The sequence below is a fragment of the Pterocles gutturalis genome, unplaced genomic scaffold (genome assembly GCF_000699245.1).
Source record: "Pterocles gutturalis isolate BGI_N339 unplaced genomic scaffold, ASM69924v1 scaffold18675, whole genome shotgun sequence".
Classification (NCBI taxonomy): Eukaryota; Metazoa; Chordata; class Aves; order Pterocliformes; family Pteroclidae; genus Pterocles; species Pterocles gutturalis.
In genome coordinates, this window is record NW_010143898.1 from 79,931 (window position 1) to 99,184 (window position 19,254).

The window sequence follows — 19,254 nt, forward strand, 5'->3', positions numbered from 1 at the left end:
TCTCAAGAATTCAGTACTGGCTCTTCCAAGAGAGTCTGGTCCAACTCCTCCAGCTGCCCACTTGGCCAGAAGCCAGGTAAGTTGGCAGGAAGGCTGCCAGCTCGCCTACCCTATTTTCCTCTGACGTGATGAATAGCTTTACATCTTCTCATTAGGAACTGTTGACATGTCTCGTTTTTGTCATGCGCTACACCACAGCTGAACTAGCCATGATGAATCTCAAACAGCCCCCTCCTGCTTGGAAAATGCACTTCTTCTGAAACGAGTTGCTTTAGAACGCACAGCAGAATGAAATGGCAGCTGCACGCTTTTGGGAATAACCGTGTCCTAAAACAACCACTGAAGAGAGACCAAATACATTTTGGGAATGCAAAGCTCTGATCAAGAATCAGATGACTGAGCCATCACCTATCAGTATTTTGCTGTCTGAGGGCAAAACGAAGCAGTGCAGCATGAACTGCCGCTTCTAAGTGCACCGGACTGTGTGATTTGTTAAATTATTATTTAGCTCTGACTTTCTAAAAACTAGATCATTTGTCAGCTGACCTAACAAACACTCACTAACACAATGTTGAAATCACAAGCAACGAAAGGCAATCCTTGCCCATGGGTCTCAACACATATGTTTAGAAAAAGAAAAATCCAAAAGTTGCTGGAAGCCTACAGGCAAAGGTAGTAGCCTGGAGACAGCAAACAGCAGGCCTAGAGGGTTCAAGTGAGCATTGTGCCCACAGATGTTACCATCCCCGAGTTACGGCTCCGATTATTCACACACTTTCAGCACACTGATTGTCTAGCGACAAAACCCCATAACTAACTTCATTACGGGGCTCTGGTCACGTTGCCTAGCGATTAAAGTGATTATGATTAAAAAGCGTCCTTGAACATCACGGGATGCATGTGCACACATACATGAGGCTCCTCGGGGCACAAAGCTCCCATTCAAGTCAGCCTGATTTTAGTGGAAAACCTGCAGTTATTTCAGCAATTTGATCCACGATCCATTTGACATAAGCACTATTGACGCACACACGCAGCAGATGGCCAGTAGAGACAGGTGAGTGGCGTTTCATGCTAAGCTATGTTAAAGTATTGTCTCTTGAAAGATAGCAAAATCTGAAACTGTGAATGTACAGGCAACAAGACTTAGAGCAAGTATGTCTGTCGAGCAACACAGAGGCGACCATATGCTAAGGCAGAACAGCCAGTGTACCTACAAGATACTGAACATCAGCTAGCAAAAAAAACCAACATAAAAAACAACCCCAAAATCCACCTCCCACTGAAAAAGTCCAAACAAATTAGATGGTAAATCTCAGTTTCTACTTTCAGTCTCAGGATGCTGCTGTTTTACTTTTTCTGTTAAACTAGATATATTGGAACAAGTAAGTATTAGACAGGAATAATAACTGAAATTCATGATGCACTACACCATATTTAATTTCATTTCATTTTGTTGCAACATCAGAAATACATTGCACTCCTATTTTCCTGACAATACTAAGCATTAAGAGAAGCAGATGGACTCTTAACTGCCTATCATCCGGTCAAAGTTTTGTTAGCCTGACTGCATCATAAATAAATAATTTCCTTAAAACGAAAATAGCTGTTGTCATTTGCAAATCTGCTAACAGAAGTTCAGAAACACCATATGAAAATACTGTTTACAGACTTTAAAAGAAATTGAATGTAGTTTATTAAGAAAGATTGCATCAAAAAGATAATGTGATAAAAACACCGGCTTCCTGACACAGGGTTCTGAAACACATCGATGTGTTTCTCAGTGCTATCTACTAATAAATGCAGCAAATTCTCAAAGGATTTTCCTCAATGTTAGGAAGGAAACAATGCACAACAGTAGTATAGAAAATCATCAAAATCTAAAATGTTTGTAGGACTCTGAAAACAGTAGAGCATAGATCCACAAAAATACAATTTGTGAAAAATAAGCAATTTACTAATCTCAGGAGTACTTCAAAATCACGAGATTGTATCTTCCATCTGATACTGCAATTAATAGTCAAAAACTGAGTGAAACTAGTCTGGCTGCTTCCTGTGTCACAAACCCCACATAACTGCACTGTGCTGAGCTGTATAATACGTATGTATCAACTTGAATTTGTCCTAAACTGAATGTGTCCTTACACTGCATCTTAGAGCACAGCAAATATAACCACTAACAACAATATAAGCTACCTACTTAATATTGAAAAATCAAGCTTTCTAGGGTAACACATGTAAGATGGCTGATAATGAAATAGAGGAAGACTTCCTCAAACATAATTATTATTATTATGAACCGTACTTTCTAAATTAGTCTTCAGTAATTCTATAGGAAGTCCATTAGCTTATTTTATTAGCCTAGTGAATATAACATTTTTTTTTTTTCCCCCCCCCCAGAAAGAAGTCACTGTTTGTGCTCGGGGTTATTACAATGTCAATATTCTTCCCACATTAGTACTATGATTAACACAGTGATTTCATACTCCATCCACACAGGCAAAGGCTGTGTAATCTCAGTATTATCTATGACGAAAGTAAATGTTGACTTTTTAATCTGCAACATTATGTGTATCTGTATGAATCAAGTACATACACACAGTGGTTGCCTTTAAAAAGCCATAATTTGCCAACAGCTGTCACACAGAGATGTCAAATTACCATCATTTTCCCAAATATTTCAAAAAGGAGATCTCTGCAGTCGTGTGGGAAGACTGGGAGGTGCTTGCTTTTTTCTTTTCTTTTTTTAATAGATTCTTCTGTAGAAGAGCACAGCAAGAAACTATCAACAACTGGGAGTAAGTGGTGCAGTTCCACACATTTTTCTAATTTTAAACACATAAACCACTTCTTTCACCAACTGAAAGTTAAACATCCTATTTAAATGTAATCTACTAAAGTGTTTTAATGTTGCAATGTGCCACAAAGATTATGGGAAGGGCACAGAAAACCCCACAAAGCATTCTAGCTATGGGGACAAAAGTTTATTTATTTCAATGTATATAGTGTCTCTTATCTCGAGTCCCTTGACTACGGGGCCACAGGCAAAGCACACCACAAAAAGCACACTCTTGCTCGCTCTCTCAGCACAACTGAAGCAGAGGAAGGAGCTGAATGGTGAATGAAGTGCTTGCCTTTCTTCTTTGCTCCCCAAGAGAGCAGGGTCACTCTAGGTTAAAGTCATTGGTAGGGCAGAGCCAGCATGCCTATTGTACAGCTTTCAGATATTACCTAACTTTCCTGTCAGGGATGGAAAACAAAGCACATTCTCAGCTGATAAGCTCCCTGAGCTGAATATCACATTTAAGAAAATGAAAAATGCATTTATCCATATTTCGCAAGCTGGTTGTTAAATGTGTCTGTGACTGCAGGTTGTTGCACCAATTTTCTAATAATAGCTGTCAATCCACAAAACATGGACCTGATGAAAAACGTATTCTTAGCACACAGAAGACAACTTAAACTCCTTTATATTTGGTCATTTGTTTTTCCAATGTTTTAAAATCAGGAGCTCATTCGTAGGAGGTAAAATGCATGCACTTCAGATACTGTCGATCTGTAGCTATTTTTGCCACTACTCCCTCTTGACAAACTTACTTTGGTTTCTCTCAGTAGAAACTGCAAATCCCGCCCACTGAGTATACCATGGTTTTTTACGTAGCTGGGAATATAAATAGTGCTCGTCCCATGAACAGTTCCATGGACTTCCATATAGGTGTGGATGATGTCCAGATAAGCCTTCTTATCCTGTAATAACAACAATAAAATATTTTCAGCCTTTCCACATTTCAAGCAGTAGCATTCAATCAGAGCTGGTTTTTATCTCCCGTACCATAAACACCAGAAAGAGAAGACGTTCACTCATTCTCATACGATTTCTATAATATTTGATCTTTCATTACATTATTAGTTTTGTTTTCTACTAGACCAGAAGGAAACAGCAGCTTTTTTATTCATAATGTAGGTTTAAATAAATCAATCCCAAGGTCCTATTGATTTCTAATTGTACAAAAACTAGGCCACAATCGGATAGCTGTAATCTAAGCATGCCTAACCAATACTTGGCCTAAAAATACTAAAAACACTCATTTTGAAATATCAGATTTTTCACTGTTTTTTTCAGGGATGCAAAATAATTAGTTATAGTTTATCTTCTTTGTGAAGAAAAGGGTGACTCCCACCTTACTAAGATGCACTCTTGCCAGCTGAACAACTGATTGCACATCTTTATCTGAATACCTAGTATCTGAGTCCCATGAGATATCTACAAATATTCCACTTACTGAAAGTTTTCAAGACATTTTGGAAAACACCCAGAAAAGAGTAACGGCTTTAGTGTTCACTAAAAAAAAAAAAATAAAATAGTATACCATCCGAGTTTGCAAACAAGAATTACTTTAATTTTCAATGCCATATGTTTTTGGAGGTAGTAGTTTTAAAGACTATTAGCATTCCAAAAGCAATTAGCTGTACACTGTATTTGCAGCCAGTACACAGCACAGATCAGAGAGACTTTCCCTCAATATTTGCACATAGTCTTAGTAATAGCTCTAAAATCAGGCAACAAGTTTCTGTACTTCTTGGCAGCGTGAGAGTTTTTAAGAATTCTACTTCCACTCACTATTTTTGTCATGTAAATTCTGCACACTGTTCCTCCACAGCCCTGTGTGAAAGCTGGCCAACAATTTTACTGAAGTTCATCGAAAGGGCAAGTAGACGGGTGAAAATCCTGTCTGTTCAAATCTTGGAGGAGCAATAAGGTATCAGACCTAGGTGAATGAACACTATCACTTCTTAAAACTCGCATTAGCACCTCAGGCCTTACAGAAAAGTCACTAACATTTGTCTCCTTTTGCATTTAAGTAGTCCTGTATTTCCACAGTCCTTGTAGAAAAAGTGTTATTTTGGATCATAAAAGTATATACTGTAATAAGCCACTTCACAAAAAAAATCAGGACACACCATTCAATTCTAAACATTAAAAACACTGAATTAGAAAATGAGAGAGGATAAATACGGCATTTATAAATAGAAAGTCTACAAGTAAATAAATCAAGAAATGTGATTTGTAAACAAAATACCAACATTCCTTCAACTGCTAGTCCACTCCTGAGTTTGCTTGCTTGCCTGCAGATATAAAGATTCTTTTATCTTAAATAATTTGACAGTAAACTCCAGATTTTTACTTTCTCCAAAATGAATTCAAAAGTAAAAGATCATGTGCCGCTGGTTAGTAACGCAAAATCAACATTCGCTGCAGAGTTTGTACCAGGCTGCGCTATTCAGCCATGCCTGCTGTCCATATTGCAAATCTAGACTTCGGCCATGAAAGATAACCACACCAAAAAAAAGCAATTTATTTCTTCTCAGAATGAAACTGAAAGAGTAACAGTGAGTAACAGTCATACAAACCTTTTCTGAAACAATTTTTCAGCAGCTAAAATAAACATGCCATTCAGGAAAGTATTTTTTGTTGATCATTAACTGCAGAACTATTATTACTGTTCCTCAATTATTTCCACCTACTTTTAAAAGCACCGTGATAAGGCTTTTCTTTCTCATCAAAGAAATCAAATGACAACTGTCTGATAAGTCTTTAATGTTGATAAGAAGACACAGTCTGAAAAGCTGAAATGTTAAGTTTGGTGGGTGAAAAATTTAAGTATAAAAGCTACAAAAATATCTGGTAGAAACACGATCTATTAAGAACTAAAGTCTGCTTTTAGTTTTGCTGATGTGGTAGATGGCGGTAATTAACAACTCTGCCATCAGTCTGGCAGTCCAAGGTTATCACAATATTCTGCAGTTTCAGAGCATTCAGGTATCCCCACAGGACACCAGAAATTCAGCACGGGGTGAGACTGCGCACCACGTATGCAGAGCTACAGGTCAACTATATAACAGAAAAGCTTGACTCAGAGTCCTAAACTGGTTTATGGGTTAAAAGTCCAAAGTGCAAAATGCATGTAAAACAGCCCATATACCCAGTCTCACTTTCTTACATTGAAAAAGTCAGAACACAATGATTTTATAAAGCTTGGAGAAGCATAACGCATAAAAACAGGTAGTGGGAGAGATCTTTGTGTATGTCTTAAGTGCATACTGTTCAGTGTAGAAGTCCTAAGACTTGAGTGCTTATCTGCCCAAAGCGTCAAGTCCAAGGTTAGCCAAAGCCTAGTGTGTATATACAGTGCATGACAATGGCGATTGAGACACAAATGTAAGACTGGAAAATCTTTTCGAGAAGTGTCACACTCTCAAAGACTTTTCAAAACATTCCTGAATAATGAAAATCCTGTTCTACCAGAGAAACTAGACAACAGCACAAATGCTGGAGAATTCAATGTACAACAATATTGAGAGGGTTAAAGAGAGATAGTGGTAAATCACAAAGAGAAGGTGATGTCTCTTGGAGCTCAAATATGAAACTTTCAAACTGCTAGCCACAGAGTACTTAAAACACAGAGTACTCCATTTATAAATGGATCTGGAGAGGATTCAGTGCTTCATGATGAGCCAGTGTGAATTCTGCACCAAACAAGTTATCTGAAACTCAAATAAAGTGTTAACTATATAACCATATAAACCCAACAAAATTACAATAGCCAATTCTTTGTTGATTTTGAAAAAAATGATTTTTTTAAAAAAACACCCCTCTTTAAAAGCTATTAAAAGAACAAAGTCTCCTTGGGATAGAGGGGAATCACCCTTGTGAATGAATAGTCAGCATTCTAAAGAGAACAGAGAAGTTATAGTGTGCAGTGAATACATAATAGAGCAGGAAAAATTAAATTAACTTCAGAATGTTGCAGAAAAACATCACAATAGTGAACACTAGTGGTTGTAAAGCTTTTGAAAAAGCCCCTTCAGTAACCTAAGGGACTGCGTGACTAGGAAGGAGAATGACTAGGAAGGTAAATTCAATGTAAATAAACAAAGTGATGCATGTGCTGAAAACCAGTCCTAGCCGGTCCGTGAATAAAAATCAGTCCAATGTTCAGTAGCATTCAGTCCACCCACCGACCAAGTAAATGACAGAAATTATTTGCAAAGGAATAGAAAAATAAATGGAAAATCATTGAACTTTTCTATAAACACACCGTCTTCTCCTTCCTTGAACACTGCTGTGGTTCTGGTTCGTTTTGTCAAAAAGAAGCCAAGAACACTGGATGTGGTTCTGAAAGGGAAGGTTCCAAGCTACAGAATAGTTTCCATCACTACATACAGCAACCTGTAAGGAATACATTTATGATTCTTCAGCTTGGAAAAGACAACTTGGCAGACTAAGAGAAAGGTTTACAAAACCATAATTGGCATAAAGCACACGGAGAGTGACTGATTATTCATCATGTCCTGCTACAAAGGAAGCCAAACAGAGCTAGTAGGAGGCAGGTTTAGAAAAACCCAAAAGTTAATGGTTCCTCCTGCAGCAGGTCAGAGATTTGAGAGACTGTCCTGGGTCCAGCTGGGATAGGGTTAATTCTTCGCAGAAGCTGGGAGTTGGGCATAGCCGGATATTCGATACCATGCTGACGTCATGCCCGGGATATAAGGGGAAGCTAGCCGGGAGAGGGGTCTCTTTTGTGAAGCTCGTGGTGGTGAGATTTTCATTGTATCAGTGTTTCCATTGTACTCTATATCTTGTCTTATTGTTATATTCTTCTTTCTTTTGCTTTCCTCGTGTGGTATTATTAAAAATCTGTCGTTATCTCAACTCAGGAGGTTCCACTTTTTTCTTATTTGCCCCCATCTTACCGGGAGAGGAGTGGGGGGGGGAGGCGGTGTTGCGACCACGTGGTGGTGGTGGTCCTGACACCAAGACAGAGACTCCATGACAAATAATGTTGTGGAGGCAAAAAAAAGTCATAGGGTCATGATCAGACAAGTACTTTGAAGTGACCTCTTACCCAGGTCTCAAAAGTGTGTCAGCAGTCATTTTATCAATAGACAAATGGACTCAGAAAATACCCTGAGCTGGAAAGAGAGAGAATATGGAAAGAAAGCATTATGTAACTTTGACATACTTTTGCTCTGCCCTGAATGTCCACTTATGGCTTCTTTGCTAGGCACCTACCACATATATCTGCATAAAATACACATTAGCACTATATATATATATACGTTATTTATTTGCACATATATAACCTTTGCATAAAGCATGAATAAAACATTTCAGTAAAGACTTGGGTTCTTCAAGATCTGCCAGAAATCCTGTTTATTCAGTTCCCTATCCTCATCTTTATCTATTTCATTCATCATTTCTTGCAGTTCTTCATCCATGAAATTTTCTCCATTTTTCTCCAATTTCATTGTCATGTAACACACATTAACGCCTAACCAGGAGTTTCCTCCCCTTTGAATGGAAATTTCTAGACCTAACAATGAGACACACTTGTACAGTATAAGTGCTGAAGCAGAAAAGTACAGGCATACAGAAAAAACCAGGAAGCGAGACCACAGGAAGAAAAGGTTGTGTTGGTTTTGTGCTAATCAAATACCACTAGACGGCTGCGTTAATCAGCATTGTCAGATCTCACTAATTCATTCTGCAGCTGCAGAGTTCTACAAAAACAGAAGCTGATCACTGACCTGTCTGAAATGTAAATATTCACAGAAAACATTTTTTCTTTCTTTCTTCATAATAAATGCAATTCTGATTTTCACAATAGATACTGAAGAATAAGCCTTCAAAAGCATACATACACGTATGATTTACTGCACTTATAGCTGCTCATTGATTTATTTGTTTTTTTGATCCCTATTTCTTTCAGAAGCAAACGGTGCATTTCAGAGATATCGCTGAACTAAAGTGTCTGGCTCTTTTCAATATGTTATGTGGCATAAAGCAGGACAGTGCTCTTGGTGCCTGGTGACAGCAACTAGGGTAAGTTTCAATCAATAGATAAGACCACAGTGCTGCTGCAAACTTGGAGGAAGACAAAATAAGAACACCACCAGACAAGTTTGAGTGCACTGACCATGTGGGAGAGAAAAGGTGAGAAGGATCTTTTCCCCCTTCCTTTATGTTTCTTTTAGCTTAAAAAAAAACAACAAGTGAAATGTTCAGCCAAAGTCTGTTGCTAAATATGAGGACAAAAAACAATCAGAAGGAAGGGAAAGGCAACACTGCCAACATGGAGACACTGATCTCTGCTCATAACAGAAGCAATTCCTAGAAGTACAATTCTTCTCTCTGACTTCTCCCCACGTCATGCAACAGGGCATAAGACAGGGAAACTACATGTGTCACACGGAGCTATAAAGAAGAGAAGTAAGAACAACTTCATTATATACTTTCCCATCGAGAACAAGCTAAAGGTAACCACTTCCCAACTCCGATTCTTCAGAACTGGTTATGCAGACAGTACACATTTAAGAAGAATGCCCATCTTGTCAAGTGGCTTTAGTAACAAACTCACGCATTTTGCCTTTAAATATATAAATATTTTAAGGCATCTCCAATACACCATAATAAAATCTGCTACAGCAATCATCATACAATTGCATGTTATGCATTGATGGGCATTTTCTGACATAAGCAAAATTCTGACTTCTCTCACAGCACCCCAGAAAAAAAGAAAAAGAAAATAGTGTAAAATGAATCTTGACTCTTCTTTCTAGGATTAGGGGTAAAAATATTGGAATAGTATAACAGAAAGTTGCAGGAAGAAGAACAAAGAAAAGACTTAGACTGAAACAGGAGCTAAGACAACATGAAAGGCTTCAAACATTCTATTTTAATTGAAATATTCTGTAATTAAAGCCAATTCTGACAAAGAAGAACATTGTGGGTTTCATTCACATTTTATTAATTTCTTGCTTCTCACTCAGGCAGAGATAGGACTCTCTTTACTCCTTAGTACTATCAGAAATCCCAGACAAAAACCCAAAACTTGATTACAATAAACACATCCGAAACATGGCAAATGTTGCCCTTGATAGCTTACCTCTAAGGAAAACCTTCAGAAATCTAGTGAAATTCCTTAGAGCCTCCTATTTGCAATCCTCAACCCACTTCAGACTGATATAGTTACCAGAGGGAAGTAAACAAGATGTATCCTACAGTCTCTGCAGCTTACACCCTTCCTTCCTCCAGCAAGATGTACCCAGCCTTGCTGACTGTGACATGGGATGAACAGCACCGGTCGCAGGACACGGGCTGACATTCTTTTCCGTATCCAGCGAGAGCTGACAGAAGTCATCACTGTATTCCTCCCCCCATTACTCGTCATATTCATATCGGAGTTTTGCCACATAAAATGATGTGAGCAGACAGAATATTGCCTGGAAGCAATTCATAATTCTCTTTAGCTACAATAACCCAGTTAGTTTACACAGTTTAAGTGGGTCACCTGAGCTAGCCTCACCATCTCTGCCCAGCCATGCAGCAGAGCTGGGAATATGGTGATTTCTAGAAAAGATGAAATGACAAGTAACTTGGCATCTTTTTTTTTTTTTTTTTTTTTTTTTAATGTGCCTCGCCACATGCAGGAAATGACCCATGCCCATGACTATATAAAATCACAATGGCAGTTAGCTATTCTAGTCCCACCTACAGCGAAAAAAGGTCCTGTGCGTACCCCAGTTCCATTTCAACCTGCTTGGTTTAAAATGAAACAATTTATTTGCAACTGATATTCCCCAAGAGCACCCCAGTCTGCGTACCAGAATGCTCTGCCCTTCATACTGTACTTCTCTAATGAATGCTCAGACCCAGCAGTGACACGTATTCTGTGGAGACTACACTTTTTGTTAATTGCCCATGTGCAATATAAAAAGAAGTAGTAGCATAAATAGATTAGTCGGGTTCAGTGCAAGCCATGGCGGCAGACAAAAAGAGTACTGAACAGAGACAATGAAGGAAACATGAAATAAGCAAATTACACAGATACAAGATTAGTTCAGGTTTTCTGTTGATCACAAGAATTGGATTTTATCACTCCAGATAAGACACCCTACATTGTTACCGATTCAAAACCTGTCTGCAACGATTACACTCTATGTTATCAGTGCATATGGGCATGACTGCCATCACACTCTGCAAGTTAGAGTTTTAATGTGCTTGATGCTACAGGCTTACAGTAAGCATTTTAATATGGTCAAGTATGAAGTCATAGATATTGGAAGAAACAACATTTATAGAAATGAAGCAGTGACTTAAAGAGCAGCAGTTCTAAAAAATGATGCAAGGGTCTTGGCTGAGAAGTCATCTAAACACAAGTTCCTAATGGTGAAAAGGAGATATATGTTACAGTGCATACAGTAAGTATTTCTTTTTGATTTGGTGCTGGTGCAGCACACGTGCCCTTTAGTAATGTCCATATTTCCAGATGAAAGTGAACAATCTTGAGACAGTTCAGAGAAAACAGGCACATGCGAACACTAAAGGATTAGAAAGCACAGAGCTCTTGGTGGTTCAGCATATACAGGTTTTCCAGGAGACGTCTACAGGTTAACTTTGACCTCAACCTATACATTCCTGCGGGGGCACAGAACAGAAAGTTTCATCATCAGTCCAGGAGAGAAAGTCTATGGCTACTACTAAGACTGGAAAATACCATTTGGCAATCTGTACCAGAAATAATACAAAGTCTTAAGGGAGTCTAAGGCAATTACTCAAGGATTTTACCATAGGAAGTAGCGGGGTTTCCATTGTGTGCTATTTAAAAATCAAGATTGGATGTTCTTTTCCCAAAAAAGCCATGTTTTTGCCTTAATCAGCCCATGAATATCCTGGGTGTCATACAGAATCTCAGACTAGGCAATCACAAATCTCCCTTCTGGGCATATAAGCTATTAATACATATTTCTGAATTCATGCAGACTGAACAAACTGAGAAAGATATATACGTCAGTGAAAAAACCCTGGTTGACTAAGCAACTGTCTTGTTCCTTAAATCCAACCAGTATTCATCAGGTTGTTCTGCTGACATGCCCTACAAATCAGGTCAGGAAATATAGACAATTACTACATGCAACTGTTCCTGAGAGACTGGGAATAACATCAGGAACTAAAAGTACAAGAGCCTCAGCTAGAAGAGACTCAAATGAGAGGATCCCAGCTCTGCTCCATCCTTCTGCAGACAGAAGAGGAGACTGCAGACAGGGGCACACTAAGTCATTCTATACCACAAGCCAAACAGAATAACAGTATTTTCTACAATGCAAAGCGAAATTTCCTTTTAAGACACAGATTACATGGCTTAGTGCAATAAGGTCAAATATAAATCTGAGAGATCGCAACCGACAATGCACAGCTAACATACTCATTTTTCTCAGCACAGAAGCCAAGAAGCATTCAGCAGTATCTTTCTGCTTTCATTAACACTGGCAACATTCTCACATTTCTCAAGTTTTTGTTTTGTTTTGTCTCACAGATGGACCATTTACTCCTAGATATCATTTTTCAAGAATGTATTCCTTATAATCTCAGTTACCAGACTACATGTTGTTTCTGTGGTTCAGAACACTGTGCAAGATGGTTATTCTCAGGACAACGAGGATAAAAGGGAAGAAAACTTGAGACACAGGTGCTCTCACACTATCATTTGGTCCTGTGTATGGCACAGCATGTACTGATCAGTTTCTTTTCCAGTTGACAAAGAGGCTTAAAATATAAGGTCTTTTGAGGCAGGAGGGAAGGCAGGCAGTATATGGTCACACAGAGCTAGAGGTGACTTGGAAGAAATCCAGTTACTAGTAGGTAATCGCTTTTCTTTGAAAACTGCACGAGAGACACACTCCCAGGTCTGGCAGCCTGGAAGGAGCTCCAGAAAAGGACAGTGGACAAAAAGTAGAGACCACTGTGAGCTTAACAACACAATATACTTTAACTTGGTGAAAATACGACCAAACCTTGGTGCTGTTATTCTGCAACTCTCGTCTGCAGATGGAGACAATGCAGTAATTGCAATATTTAAGCAACAAAACTCTGATATTATAACAAGGAGATAAAATGAGATGGAACACTCCTAGGCTCTTCAGTGAAACACAGTTTCCAGTTAAAAATGCAGAAAATTTTTGGTTGTAGATATAATAATTGAAAGACACATTTGCTTATGACTGATTAAAGTTCACAAAGCCTCTGACACCTTCAATTTCCCATTACTTTTAACAGCTTCTGCATTTGCCAAAATTATTGTGATATCAAGACTATAAAAACTTTTTAGTCTATCAGAAAAGTATGTATAAAGAGCAAAGAATCCACATCAATCCAGACAGAAGCTTCCTCTTCAGAAAGACCTCAAAATGTTCAATTGAATCTTTAAATATGTTTATTTTCAGAAAAAAAGACCTTAATAGATTTAGAGAGAAGAGATATGTTTAAATTTAGAGTTATGCTTTATTATATTGATCAAAATAAATTTGCTCAAGTATATGAGTACAGAAAACTCACCTTCCAGAAATTGTCTACCTTGCCATAAACGAGAGACTGATTCTGCCTTTTGATGTCATTAATGTGTTTAATGTCACTGGAATTCAGATGCTGCTCTACCACAAATCCAAGGAAGCTGTTATCTGGAGTGTGAGCTGCAAGAAACAGAGCATATACAAAACCTTTTAAAGTATCAGTTAATGTTATAAAAGTGTGAATGTTGTCATAAAAGTAAGTATAAGGAACATATTATTCAACAGATCGCTTCCGTCACATTCATACCGAGAGACACATTTGCTTGCTTTATTATCAAAAATAGTTCTTATTCATTTTAAGTCCTGCTACATATGTCTACTGAAGTAAGCAGCTATTTTCTGGCTCATTTCTGGCAATAAAAATTGTGCAACTGGACTGAAGCCAATGAAAATGATTTTTTGTGTGCTGAGCTTTATTTTATTATTAGAGATAAGAGAACCAGAAGAAATCCAGCTTGACAATCTCAGAGATGCAATACCAACAACTGGAAAATCCCCTAGATTTATGCTTTTGACTAAGCTGTATGTTGCTTGATGTCATAAACAAATTCTAGTAGATCTCTTGGGTTCACCTCCTATATTGGAAGAGCTAACAACAGCCATCCAACTCATTGCACATTATGCATCTGTGCCAATTGCCAGCCTACAAAGTTACACTACGCCCATCAGAATACAGATTTCACTAATTCACTCAGATATATCTTATCATGAAATATTGAAAGATGACAACTGAACTTAGCAAAATTGTTGTTTAATCCAGTGCCCAGACAAAGTGCATGAAAAAAATCTGCAATTTACTCTTAGTTTTCTATATTATTTTTAGCCTCTATTGGTCTTTTTCCAGCAGTGACATCCAGCAATACTAGCCTCTGTTCCCCTCCTTTAGAGACACAGACTGAAAAGCTCATTAAAACTAAGGGGTTTTTTTGTTTTGTTTTCTTTCCTTTTGTAGACAGGGTTTTTAATTCCAGGGATGGACTCCAACCTTCAAGGCTTCAGGTAAAAATCCATTCCTACTACATAAAAATTACTCCAATGGGGGATGTTGGCACCTATAAGAAGTGTGTCACAGCCTCACAAGTTTACATAGAAATAGGCTGCGATAAACGCTAGCATCTCCTCTGTAAGCCCCCCTTTTAAATTCTGTCACACAAGATGACAACTTTTTACTAACCACACTTCACAAAGTGAAAAAACCCCAAAATAACAACAACAACAACCCACAAAGACAATGCCTCAAGCACTTATGACACGTACAATGCTAAACCTATGGTCAGTTCTAAAAAAAATAAAAATTAAAAAATAAATCTGTTATAACTATGAGGTTTTGCTTTTTGATTCCTGAAAATCAGCCAACTGGATAATGCAGTAGAACAGAGAAACCATACACAGTGTACACTTCCCTCTGCCATTACATTTAGTCTTTCAAATGACAATTACTGTTTTTCACAAAAAATGCTTCAGCAACAGCAAGGCACTCACTTAGACCCAAGGACTTTTTAGAATTTAGCACAGCAAATGGCACACTGCAAATTTGGCTGAAAGGGGCATTCTTCCATCCTTTCATATTTTTGGATGAGAGATTGCATTCAAAGGAGAGTCAAAGCAGTACACACTCAAAAGAAAAAAAAAAAAAACCTTTGTTAAAGTTAGCACTTGGAACTGGTGGAATTCAGTGCCTCAAACATCTCTGACAGGCAGCACTCAGATGGATTTTTAAGCAAGATAATGCAGTTTTAAAAGTACCAGTGCTGTTGTTTTGCATACAGAATTTAAATAAAAAAACCTCTCACAGTTCTAGAAAGCTCAGAGAGCGGTCAAGCATTTGGTAATATGCCACAGGTTTGAATATGGCTTTCTTGTTCCTCAGTAATAATTTTCTGCCCTTATAATCAGAGTTCTCAAAACAGAGTCTGGGGACCCTGGGAAGCTGTCCAAGGTTCCAATCTGTTGCAAAATCTTTACTGATGCATAACATGCATTTTCAATCACAACCCCATAAAGATGGTACTATGTCTTCAGCAGAGAACAAAAAACAAAAATAAACTTTAAATATCATAAAACACATCAACTCTTCTGCACCTAGTACAAAATGAAGCAAAATCCTTGAATAATCTATAGCACTGGAATCACTCCTGCTTCAGAAGGAGTTTGCTTGCAATCTGTTGACCACTTTACCTGTAAAGGAAAGCTCGCAGTAATTTCGAGTAGTAAAAATTGGATATGGTTTATTATTGAAATTCCAGTATAGTCGTACTCTACTGAAAATGCATTATGAAGCTATTTGCTCTGAACGAGAGACTGTAACAGCAGTCTATACTGCCACAACAGAGATCTTCTCTACAGAGAAGATTTACTTTCTTCTGCATTTCATGGAGTGGGACTGAGGCACTCATGCACACAGCTGTACCACAAGTATTCACACAACTGTTTTCCTCTAGTGGATCATCACCCTTGGTGCTGTCTTGAAGAGGACCTCACACACAAATTTCCCAACAGCTGGACAACTTAAACACAGCATGACTGAGCTTTCAGCTCCTTTTCCATTTAGGACATAAATCAATAAATATTAGTGAACCATGTGGATATGGAACAAGCTATGCTTACTGATGTCCAGATGCAAACTCTGCAACCACTTCCAAGTCACATTTCCCAACTGTACGTTTTGTTACTTGCTTCAAAACAACTGTGAATGCAGCCTTTTATCTTTTAAACAACCTTCACTTATATTTCTCTGGAAAGACTTGCACAGCAAATGTTGACAGACAAAATATGCCTCTCTCAAGAACTTTACAGGGCAACCGAAATCAAAAGCATGAAAACCAGACAGCAGCACCTACAATTCTGCTCTGAAAAGCAGAAAAGTTTGAAAGGCTTGACTATGAAGTCTGATGAGAGAGAACAGTGCATGCCCTGGCCTTAGTCTCAGGCAGGGACCTTCACCAAGCTTTGGAGGTCAGGCTGGTCACTACCGAGTGTTTCTTTACAGACTTGGGCTGAGAAGTTGCTGCACACAACAGCATGCACTTTCCTCCTTCCTCACTTACCCTCAAGCTAGCTGGTAGTAGTGAATCTTTCTGTACCTTTCAGAGAGAATAAACTTGCCTGCAAGTACTACATGCAAGAGAAAGATCCTTTGATTCTAGAACTTAGTGCAATAAAGTCAAAGACCAGGGCTGGAGCAGGTCACTGTAACCATTTAATCTGACCTAATTTATCCAGAATTTATATTTTTTGTGTTATGTTTCTTTTTTAGTTTGGTGGGGTTTTGGTGGTTGTTTTTTTTTTTTTTTTTTTTTTTGGTGCACCAGCAGAGCTTACCTTAGACGCTTCAAAGATCTACAACAATTCTGAAATCTACTACTTGTTTTTCAATAGCTTTGTATACTGCTGGCAAAAAAATGTGAATCAGTTCACCTCTGAAAAATAGGCGAAATTTTAAGAAATCAAAAAAAAATCACAAAAAAAAAATAGAGACAAAAATTATTTTTGTTGAGTCCTAGTTTATTACTCTTGAACTCAAAGAAATAATGCAGGATTTATGTCCCTCAATTGTTGTGGGGAAAAAAGCAGAAATTCAACACCATAGTCACAAACTTCAGTTTAACATGATGAAATGCCAGAGTGCAGTTTATAAAAACGCAATCTAGCAAGTTCCTTAAAACCTAACGCTCCATAGCAGGATTTCAGAAGGTAAAACAAAACCAAACTCACTGGCACTTGAAGGAAAAGCCAATCGCCACTTTCCACACCTACCCTGAGAATAAAGTTCCCTACCATTATTTATATTAACTTGATATTTTCTGATCGTTGGATGAAAGCATGACAGTGCTTTTGCAGTCTACAGACACTTATGGACATAATAATAAATAATAAACCATGAACTTGTGTTTCATAATATAAAAATTATTCTCAATGACAGTATTCCTTTTTAAAGCTCCAAATTATTTATAAACACAGGGATACTTACGGAACATTGTATAAAACTGCTGTGGATTAAGGTTCCACTTTCCCCATGGTGTCTTGTGGCCTTTAGACTGGGCATAATGGGCATGGTTAAACTCTGGTTCAGTTCCAAAGGAGTCCAGAACTCTCAGCATACACCTAAAAGAAAAAAAATATTACTGTAGGTACACCTGCATATGTATATATGAGCATGTGTATATATATACATAATTAAAATTAAGAAGATGTGTTTTGCTTTTGTTTGCAACCGTGGATGATTTATAAACTGAAGGTACATTTTAATTTCAAACATTTCTGTTCATATTACATTCACAAAGACATTACGACCAGCAAATTCAAGGATGTATCAGACATTCAAATAGCAACCTTGGAGCTTATTTTGGGTTTCTTTGTTCTTAGAGAATGAAGTTATGCTTTAACATCCAAGTAGAGCTTATGGGAATGTTACTGTGGTCACCTACATTCCCGGGGCTCTGAAGCAGAATTCAGGCAGAAGAAGAGAGGGTTCTTCATCTATTTTCTGATGTTCTCACTCATTACAACAAAACTAATGCAACAGCCAAAGGCCACATGCCAAAAAGATCAGAGCAGAATAGTACTTTGTCTTTAGACAACAGTATTTAGTCTCCAGGTTCTGACTTTCTGTCAGAAATTTCTCAGTTATATGTACTGTACTTTCTCAATTATATGTACATTGTACTTACTCAATTATATGTACTGAAGAAGCACTGAAGACAGCTTAATTTGCTGCAGGTTTGCTGTCAGACAGGCCATTTATTTGTTTATGAAACATTTTGTCACAGACTTTTGAAGAAACCATATAGAAGTCAAATATCTGCAACAACCAGTCTACCACTGAGGGAAACCTTGGCATTGGATTATAAAGGGGCTGGGATGAAAGATTCACACTCAGTCCTTTATGTAAAGTCTTACTAATTTCTTGAAAAAAATTACTTCATTTACAAGTGGCTCCTTTCAAGAAAGAGCCCATAGTACATGAAAAGCAGAAAAAGCCTCAGTATGAAGAAGAGGGCACACATTCTAGCATACAGATTCCAGGTATGTTTCCAAAATGCAGCCTGCCAAACCTTTGATATGGCTTGGAGAGGAACTTCATAGCTGTCACACTGACTGTTTGCTCCACTGCAAATGAATTGGACTATATGGCTCCAAAGCTGCTGACTCTACCATTCTTCAGCCCTCCACAAACAACATTTTCTGAAAAGCCTTTTATAGGATGTGTTCCTACATCATGTACCACTGTGTTATAAAGACACCAACTGTTATCACTGGGCTTGTCCATGCTAAGGAAGGGACACAGCTCCACAGTTGGCAGACAAGGGAGGTAGCTGCAAAAGTTACTATTAAAAATTACTATATGTCTCAGTCTTCAACATTTGTGCCCAAATTCCACATACATTCAGTTCAGTAAAACATCAGGATTTTGGCTTTAAAATGTGAAAGAACTTAGCCCACAAAAAGTGAAAGAACTCAGCTCCAACCACTTTTCAGCTTTAAAAGATGAAAACATTTAGTCACAAAAATAAATTTACATATTTCTTATATGTTGCTCCTCTCTCTAAAGCATCCATTAAACTGAGAAATAGAAAAAACAAGAGCAACTTTTAAACTCTCATATGAAATGCCACCTTTGTATTTGAAAGTACAAATAGAGAAAATTTACTTTTTTTTAATCTTCACAGAGATCTTTCAAGCAAAAAGAAAGTCAAAATATACAACACATTATGATTCACCAAACAGCAAAGCTGACAGATCACTTTCTGTGCAGTGTTTTATGTCAACTGTTCTCAATGAAAATATTTTACAACAGTGGCAATTATCTCTGCATCATACAAAATACTCCAGCAGGGCCAAAAC

General features: G+C 37.9%; 1 protein-coding gene across 1 annotated transcript in view; it reads right to left on the reverse strand.

Moving 5' to 3' along the window:
* The window catches only part of MGAT5 (mannosyl (alpha-1,6-)-glycoprotein beta-1,6-N-acetyl-glucosaminyltransferase), a gene marked incomplete at its 5' end in the record, with an annotated part of 52,517 nt that overhangs the window by 15,343 nt on the left and 17,920 nt on the right, over positions 1-19,254 (reverse strand). Inside the window, 3 exons of the mRNA XM_010084934.1 lie at positions 3,598-3,747; positions 13,397-13,530; positions 17,381-17,514. Coding sequence (XP_010083236.1) covers positions 3,598-3,747; positions 13,397-13,530; positions 17,381-17,514 — 418 coding nt within the window. The remainder of the gene's footprint in view (positions 1-3,597; positions 3,748-13,396; positions 13,531-17,380; positions 17,515-19,254) is intronic.